The sequence below is a fragment of the Emiliania huxleyi genome (assembly GCF_000372725.1).
Source record: "Emiliania huxleyi CCMP1516 unplaced genomic scaffold EMIHUscaffold_11, whole genome shotgun sequence".
NCBI classification, from domain to species: Eukaryota; Haptophyta; order Isochrysidales; family Noelaerhabdaceae; genus Emiliania; species Emiliania huxleyi.
Window position 1 is genome coordinate 905,620 of NW_005201792.1, and position 8,948 is coordinate 914,567.

The 8,948-nt window shown below is 64.9% G+C and overlaps 2 protein-coding genes across 2 annotated transcripts in view; one reads left to right on the top strand and one right to left on the bottom strand.

Annotated features, from left to right (window-relative positions):
- The window catches only part of EMIHUDRAFT_448902 (hypothetical protein), a gene marked incomplete at both ends in the record, with an annotated part of 6,776 nt that extends 5,973 nt beyond the window's left edge, over nt 1-803 (top strand). The window contains one exon of the mRNA XM_005792007.1: nt 776-803. Coding sequence (XP_005792064.1) covers nt 776-803 — 28 coding nt within the window. The remainder of the gene's footprint in view (nt 1-775) is intronic.
- A 95-nt stretch (nt 804-898) lies between these two features.
- EMIHUDRAFT_200192 (hypothetical protein) lies at nt 899-2,475 on the bottom strand (the record flags this gene model as incomplete). The annotated part of the gene is made up of 4 exons (XM_005792008.1): nt 899-1,364; nt 1,910-2,063; nt 2,140-2,263; nt 2,431-2,475. 4 exons carry the CDS (start codon nt 2,473-2,475, stop codon nt 899-901), a joined length of 789 nt encoding a protein of 262 aa, XP_005792065.1.
- Nucleotides 2,476-8,948: the final 6,473 nt, after the last annotated feature.

The following is an 8,948-nucleotide window of genomic DNA, read 5'->3' on the forward strand; positions in this document are numbered from 1 at the left end:
AACCTACAAAGCCTCAACCTTCCGACCATATCCCTCAGGCACCACGCAACGGGCTTTGACAGCCACCCTCGACAGCTGACCCTTGCCCTCGTCCCTAGGCGCGGAACTCGTCGCTGACCTCGCCATCCCCATTCTAACCGCCGCCGCCTCGGAGCTCCGCACCCCTCGCCGCCACCACCCAGCCCGACACCTCCCTCGCCGCCACCGCCGCGCCCGCCGCCGCCATCCCCGCCTCCACCCAGCCCGCCTCCACCGTCGCCCCCACCGCCAGGCCCACCACCGCCATCGCCGCCGCCACCCTCGCCGCCTCCTCCGAGCCCGCCATCACCCTCGCCGCCACCGCCCTCGCCGCCGCCACCCTCGCCGCCGCCGCCCTCGCCACCGCCTCCGAGCCCTCCGCCTCCGAGCCCTCTGCCGCCCTCGCCGCCACCCCCAAGCCCGCCGCTGCCCAGCCCACCGCCTCCCTCGCCGCCGCCACCCTCGCTGCCACCACCCAGCCCGCCGCCTCCCTCGCCGCCGCCGCCGCGCCCGCCGCCGCCATCCCCGCCTCCGCCCAGCCCGCCGCCGCCGTCGCCCCCACCGCCAGGCCCACCACCTGTATTATCGTTCCTCACATGTTCTCTTGGGCGCATTTGATTGATGTGTGACTTTTGCTGCTGACTCGTAGGACGTAGCGACTACGCGCTCGGTGTATACGGACTAGGTTTTTTTCGTGTGACTGTGTGGCTCTGGGGGGAGGCGGGGGCCCCCGGAGGCACCGTGCGCCGCGCCGCAGTGCGGAAACGGGGCTCCGGCTCCGCTAGTCTCCGCTAGCACCGACTTCCCGATTAAGCTAGGTTAATCAGAGGGCAGATTTGGAAAGATCTCGAGGAGTACATACAGATAGACCCTCCAACCATCAGAAAACTCCGACCTGATCGGTCGTACTGACCGCCGACAGATCACTCCAGACAGCAGACAGGCCGACGTCTGCACGCGGCCGGCCGGGCGAGAGGCTTGACATGATCCAACCCTGCGACCCTGACGCTGCTGCTCTAGCTATCAGATAACTGCTGACTGCTGCCACAATGTGTGACCGGTGCTGGCCCACTTGGCGGCCTTCCCGGTCAGTGGTGAGGCGCAGTTCAGAGCTGTCGATGGCGCGATCCGCCGCACTGGTCCCACATTGGTGACACGAGACCGCCAAGTTTGCCGGTCCAAGAGAGAGGGACCGGCGCTGTCCGGAGAAGGTGCATGGTCCCTCCTGACTGCCCATGCGCGCGAGGCTGTGTAGGCATAGCCTCGAGAGTGCCAGCAGCCAGTCGCCGAGGCAGTTTGTGACGCGCATTCCGTCAGAAGCGTGCACGCGCTGGAAGGACACCTTCCTACTGGCCGTACGATCAGGTCGTCACTGAACGGTGGATACTAAGGCCGCGAGCTATGCAGGTGGTCAATTGTGCAGCAGGGCACGGTCAGCAGCGCCGACAGGCTGTCGCAAGGCGTGATAGCATGGCCGCAGACCGGCGAATTCCTTGAAAACAAGTAAAAAATCGCGCAAAAAAGAAAAAAAAGTCCCCAAAAATCGGCGCCTGCGGCGGGCCGTGGGACCCCATCTCCCCCCCGCATGGATACCCTCTAGGACCCCCGCCTCCCCCCAGAGCTGTGTGGGCGTCTTGCCAGGGCAGTCGCGGCGCTCTCTTTTGGTTGCCCCTTCCTCTCGGTCTCGGTATTTCGCGCTTCTCCCCTTTGAGTTTGTTGTCCCGATTTAAGCTCCTTCAGGTTGCCTTTGAAAAATGAACAAATTTCCCCCAGGCTAGTACCGTACAGTTTAGAGCGCTCCAGACGTCCAGAGTCTGTCCCCAGAGTCCCGACTATCGGTGAGCGCGCGCGTCTAGGGAAATCTCAGACAAGTTTGCGGTGGGCAGCGAACGCGTGGCTCGATTGGCAGCCTGCCGCGACCCAGGCCCGGATGCCGCCCTCCACGCTCTTGACTTCTATGAAGCCCGCCTTGATCAGCACCTCCGCCGCCAGGGCGGAGCGTGCGCCGGCGCGGCAGCCGACGACGACGGGTTCGCAGAAAGGCCCTCCCACTCGAGCCGGCCACGAACTCGGCGGCCCCACCACCTCCTCGGGGAGGGCTCACGCTGCCAGGCACCACACCCGCGACGACCTCCTGCTCGCTGCAGCAGTCTTTGTAGTCGGTCGGCGAGGTTTCGCGCGACCTCGCACACCGCTCCGTGTGGTAGGAAGGGCAATATGCGCCGACGTGGCAGCCAGCCTCAGCCTGCGGGAGGGGGCGCGAGGCAGCTGGAGGAGGCGGGGGAGGGGTGCGGCCCTCCTTCTTCTTGTGGCGCCACCGTGCCGCGGCGGGTGCACACGCCTCCGTGCGCCCGCCCATTCGTGTGGCTGCTTGGCTGTTGGGAGGGGTTGCTGCTTCGGAACGCCCGTCACGGAGGCGGCCCCGGCAACGCAACCGCTCACGTCGCGGCGCATCATTGCGCGACGGGGTGTGTTCGGCACCGCCGCCCGCTCAGCAGATGACGGTTGAGGTCATCGCGCCGGCGCGCCCAGCACGGGCGTGGTTGCCCGTGCGGCGGCCGGCAGCTGACAGATAAGATCAAGAGCCGCGCCGGAGACGGAGGCGTGCCGTGTATGGGCCACAGGCGGGGTCCGGGCCTTCAGCCTCCCGTGTCAGCATTGGTGTCGGTGTGTGAGGGTCGTTCTGCTGTGACGTCTGTGACGCTTAGGACCGCCGCGAGATCCGGTGTGGTGCGGCGCGCACCGGCACCGGTGTATGCCATCGACAAAGGCGGAGGTCTTCGGTGGGACGAGGCCCCCACACCAGCTCGCCGGAGGAGAGGCACGCAACGCGCTGACTCGTCTCGAGGTCTCTTGGACCAGGATAGGATACAGTCTGTTTCGGGCATTAAGAAAACAGGATCCGGCGCCACGCCGCCGTTTCTAAGCCTTTCCACCGTCCTCCCCCAGCCCGCGCCGTGGTTTCTTAGCCCCGGCCGGCACTCAGGTCAGCCCAGCCAACTGAGCCCAGAATTAGCCCACCTGGACTAGAGCCAAAACACGTGATCCACCTCTAGAGCTCGCTCTCGCCTCCTCGGAGCCTCAGCCAAAATCTGTCGCTCCAGCGCCGTCGTCCGGGCCCACGACCGGCTCGCCATCTCGATTTTCACTCGCCCGATGCGCTCTCGGTCTCTGCTGACGGCTGCCGCAAGAGCGGCTGGCTCACGACAGCGTCTTGCCGGTTGTCGGATGGGAGAGTACAGGACGTCTGGAGTGTAACTGTGTACGTGAGATCGGTCTTGGTAACAAGCACGGTCGGTCTATCAGAAGCGATGCACTCGTTTCCGTTGCCCTTCGAGCTTGACACAGAGCTCCGCGCCCCGCAAAACAGGAAGAGCCATCCGGCAAGAAGATCTCGATAGGGAGCGAGAACCGTTAGAGGTGCTCCGAGAGGTATCAAGACTCCGTCATGACGCGGTAAGATCACTCCAAAAATGACCGCGCAGATGTCGGATCTCGTTGAGATATCTTGCAAAATCTGCTCTTCCCGAGCCGGCAGCACGCAGAGAGTCGCAGAAAGGCTACGAGTGCTCGACGAGTTTTGAGACCTGCGCGGTCAAACCTGGGGGGAACTGACCGCACCAGGACGGACGTCCGAAACCTGCGTGAGCACCTTTGACGATTCTCGCTCCCTATCGAGCTCTTCTTGCCGTACGGCTCTTCCTGTGTGTGCCGGCACAGAGTTCCGTGCAAGCCGTCCAGCGTGACGTGACGAGTATATCGCTTCGACGGATCGACCGTGCTTGTTATTAAGACCGATATGACGTACACAGTGACACATCAGACGACACATATTCTCTCACCCGGCGGGCCGCAAAACGCTCTCGACAAGAGCCACACAAAGCCACCCGCACGGCAAGCCGCTCGTCGGACAGGCGTGCTCGATCGATGTCGGAGAGCCAAGGACAAGCCCGGAGGGCAGCCACGCAGAGTGGCGCCACTTCTCGAGCGTCGGCTTGCGCCGGAGCGCCGCAGCCAACCGTGCAGCGAGCGAGTCGGACAGACCCCGCTAATTCGCCTCCATGACTGGCGGGCCGAGCGTGTTTCCGTGAGAAAATAAAATATTAAGTGAGCGCGGGATCACCACCTTGTAGCCGGCGGGGGCGCCCTCCAGCTTGATGAGCAGGTCGTCGTCCGTGCCGTCGGCTGTGAGCAGGACGCCGGCGTGCTCGAAGTACTTGCGCTTGGCCTCGCCCTGGAGCGCCTTCATGGAGGCCTTGTAGAACCAGTGGGCGAGGAGGATGCGGCGGTCCGAGGCCGTCAGCGTATTCGACTCCCACTTCTCGAGGTTGTCCTCGTCGTCGAGCCACTCATCGAGCAGCTGCCCAAGGTAGACTTTGATCTGGCGCCCCATGCCGCGATCAATCGGCTGCACCTGGTCGGTCTCGTTGGGCGGACCTTGTGGTCGTCGACGCCAACCGACTGTAACGGACGGGGAGGAGGGGACCCAGGCGGCCGAGGCGGCGGCGGGAGTGGAGGTGGAGGCGGGGGCGGAGGCGGATCGAGAGGCGGAGGGGGAGGCGGGGGCGGGGGCGGGGGCGGGGGAGGCGGGGGCAGCCGAGGCGGAAGGGGAGGCGACAGAGGGGGCGGAGGCGTAGTATTGGGCTGCGGCTGCAGCCCGGCACTGGCGCGGGCCTGCAGGCCTGCGCGCCTGCGGCGCTTGCCAGCCGGCGCGCCTGCGGCGCGCCGTGGTTTCTTAGATTTTCGCGGAAATCGCTCGGCGTGGTTTCTTAATGGTACGTTTTCTTAATGCCCGAAACAGACTGTACAAAAACAAAGACGCACAGATCAGACAGTCGAGAAAGGGATTGACAGCATTGATACTCGCTATTAGAAATGCGCTCCTCGAATTGCGGCGCGCGTACGGGGAGTCTGGATTCGGCACTTCAGCTTGGTATAGTATCATTCATTGTATCCTTCTCGAGGGGGTATCAAGGTATGCTCTAGGCCTCTGTGGGGACTTATCTCGGCTGGGTATCAAGGTATCATCGGCGGCCGCGCAGCGAAGCGACAATTCACACCTCGCACCGAGGACCGAGCCCTCCCGCGGCCGCGGCTGCAGCCGCACCGGCTTCCGCCGCGGCCCGTCAAACGCGACGACGGCCGCCATTAGCGCCCTCCTCGCCCAGCGCATTGCTTAGTGGTGCGCTCGCCTCCCTCCTGCGCGACGCTCACTCGAGCGCGTTGTCTGTCTTGGCCCGCGCGCAGCGCGCGAAGAGGTGTGAAGAGGGGGGTCGTGTCCCGGTGTGAAGGGTAACCCACCAGGGTATCAGCCTATCCTCTACGGGCCCAATGCGGGTCCTCTCAAGAGGGTATCAGGGTATAGCCCTGGGGTATGATCTTGGATACAATGATGACCGCGCAAGATATAAAGGGTGGCTAAGGGCTCTGCCCGCAAGGCGCCCGCGTCGCAGACGCGGGGTACCATACTACCATTGACAAATCTGCAATATACCCCCACACGAGCAAATAGCAAAATCCGAATACCGTGCACAAATCCGACGATGTCGGCCGTGGACGGGCCGCAAGTCTTCAGCTGGTGCCAATACGGATGGATTGCCGACGGGCAAGCGTCTCATTGGCGCCCCCCCCCCCCCCCCCGTAAGCAGCCCGTCGATGCATGTGGCTCGCGCGGCCACGGCCGCAACGACGCGTCGCCGGCGGCGCTCACTCGAGCCCGAGCCCTCCGCGACGGCAACGCCAGGTCGTCGCGTCCGCCCCGCCAGCCCTTGAGCACGCCTCCCGCATACCGATGACTGCACTCGGCGTCCACCGGCGGGGGACCATGGAGGAGCGGTCAGCAGTCTCGACTTTCCGACCCGCCTCTGTCCTTCGTGCACAGGTACTAAGCACATCCTACTCTCGCTGCTGGCTGTCCACACAGCCAGACCTAGACACCTGCCCACACATCGGATCATTGCCCCCTCTGTGCCCATCGCCCCACTGGCCCCTTCCCCACGGCCCTCGCTGCGCCCTGCACAGAGCCTCCCCGACGGAACGAAGAAACACCAGGGGTGAGGAACCACCCCGACCAAACCGACGGCGCGTCGGGGCCAGCGCTCTCAAATGCGCCCCAAACAGGACTGCCATTCTCCACGCCGACCGCCGCCCAGCAGCCAGAGCTGGCAGAAGCCGACGTGGCCGACGTGCAGCCGATGCAGATCGACCCGCCGGGCTCCGGACGCAACCTCGCCGTCGCCCCCTGCTCCACCGCCGCTCCCGCCCACCACGCCGCCGTTGCATTCGTCCAGCCGGTGCAGCAACAACCGGCTTGGGGGTCTATTGCAACACATATGGAGAGCTTCCTGCGTGACCTCGGGGAGGCGCGCGACGCCTGCAACAAGCTGCCTTTTGACGATGCGCTGCGCTCTGAGGGAGGGTGTAGAGGATGTAGAGTGTAGAGCGCTGTAGAGCTGTAGAGCTGGAGAGCGCTGTAGAGCTGTAGAGCTCTACATCCGCCGCGGGACGAGGCGCCTCCGTTGTAGAGCGATGTAGAGGCGCTCTACAACGTGAAATCTCTACAACAAACTCTACATCATAAGCGCGCTTTACATCGCTTTACAACGGAGGCGCCTCGTCCCGCGGCGGATGTAGAGCTCTACAGCTCTACAGCGCTCCAGAGCGCTCTACATCTCTACAGCTCTACAGCGCTCTACACTCTACATCCTCTACACCCTTCCCCTCCAGGGTGCGCTACAAGATAGCTACCGAACTGGATCGCATCGAGGCTGCTCGAGAGCATCATCGAAGAGGGCGACAGGCTCCATTTCTTCAACGGCACCAACCGCACCGTCGACCAGGAGGTGGGGCAGAAGCTCTACGGCTCCACCACGGACGCTAAGGACATCAAAGGGTACGTCGGCTGCAACCTCCACACCGCGCGCGCGCGCGATCGTCAACGTCCTCGAACGACTCTTCGGCAACATCACGGTCCCCTCAGGCGATGTCATCTCCTTCATCACCGACCACTACCCTGCCGCCAACGACCCCGACGCCACAGTCGAGCGATTCGAGGCCGCAGACGGCGCCCGGCTCGTCGACGGCACGACCGCGTTCACTTGCGTCTCCATCTCGTCTGAGAAGCGCTACGTCGCGCCGATCGAGCTGTTCCTCAAGAAGGCGGGCCTGGCGTCATCCATCGCCACCTTCCCCGGCGATGGCGAGGGCCAGTGCTTCCTCAGCGACCTCCCGGCCGAGCAGGTGGTGACGAACCTCGCCGCCGTGGGCATTCCCGCCGAGGTGGTGGAGCACTGAGGGCTCGAGCGCCTCTCCCGGCTGCCGGCGGCTGATCGGCCAGCCTGGCTGCGACGGCTGCGATCAGCGGTGGAGAGGACTGTGTGGTGTGATCCCTGCTCCGGTGAGCTCCGCGAGGGGTGGGTGAGGCTGGGTCGAGACGCGTGCCACGACTGAGCACTGCGCTCCGCTGCGCGGCGCCGCGTTGCGGCACCTCGCCCCGCCTCCCACGCGAACGCGTGCGCCATCCGCGGCCCTCGCCACTCTTTTGCACTCTGGTTCCGTGCTATAGAGCCTACTGTATACTTGATGCAGAGCTTTCCGACGTCATTTTGTTTGCCGCTCCGCGCTCGACGCCCGCCGCCGCGCGCGCCCGCGCGCCACCCCTTTTGCGCAGCAACACCTTAAATTTCATGGCCCTCCAAATTCGGGTCGGAGCGTAGCGGAGTGGGCCCCGAGTTTGAAAAACGGCGACGGACGCTTGCGTCCTAGCCGCCAACAACGCCTCCCCGGCGCAGAGGGGCCCCCGGAGGGGGATGCTCAACCGCCCCACGCCACGCCGCTTGCGGCGGTCCTATTCCACGCTCGCGGGGGCCAGTTCTTGTACTATACCAAGCTGAAGTGCCGAATCCTGCTCGTAGAATTTACCAGGAGCTCTAGAAAAGGAATAACAGGCAATTTGTCTGAGGGGGGCGCAGCCTGGGGGCGTTTGAACAAAAGAATTTAGAGCCGGTTGCGGCACCTTCAGAAAAATCCATTCGAAAAAAATCGTCTCGTCTCGTATAGGGTCGCGTCTCGTCTCGTATCGTCTCGTATCGTCTCGGTTTCTCGATGTCCGACTGGGCGGAGGAGCTGGCGGCAGCCCGCCGCCCCGTGCTTGAGGCGGCCGCCGCGTTCTGGGGTGGTCAGCCGCGGGTCGCCATCGCCGGCAAGATCCACGAGCTCTCGCAGGGAGGGGTTGGGACGAGCTACGGCACCAAGTCGGCGCTCATCGTCGGCAAGCTTGCCACGCTCCTGGAAGGTGAGTGTGAGCGGCTCGAGGAGAACTCCGTCTTCGAGGCGCCGGATGATGGCGCTGTCGTCCCGGTCTTCTATCCCGAGTTCTCGACCACGCTCGCGCGCGTCACAGTCCTCGGGGAGGGCGAGGAAGGCAATGTCCGTGTCCGCTTCGAGGCGCGCCCGCGCCAGCGCGCCCTCTCGCCACGCCCACTTCTTCACACGTGTCTCTCTGGCAGGGCGGCACCGAGCTCGAGATCGGGAGCGACGCCCTACAGCGAGGGACGCTGCTCGAGGCCCTCTGCGCCCTCGCGGCGCCTGTGCCAGATGGGCACCACGCGCAGCGTGGGGGCGGCAAGGGCGGCCGCGGGCCGCCGGGCGGGCGGGCGGGCGGGGGGGGGGGAGGGCGCGGCCCGGCGGCAGCGTTTGTCGAGGTCACGATGCAGTGGCATCCCACCCAGGACCTCAAGCGGACCGTCGAGTGCAACGCACCAGGCGCGCCGCACACTCTGCGGACCGCCGTCCACTCTCCCGGACCCTGCATGTCAATAACCCAACTGCCCCCAAAGACCACGGAACGGGCGCAGAGGAGGCACTTGCTCACGTGCTCGAAGCGCTCCTCGTCGTCCCCGACCCGGAAGGTGACCATGCCCTGCGGGAGG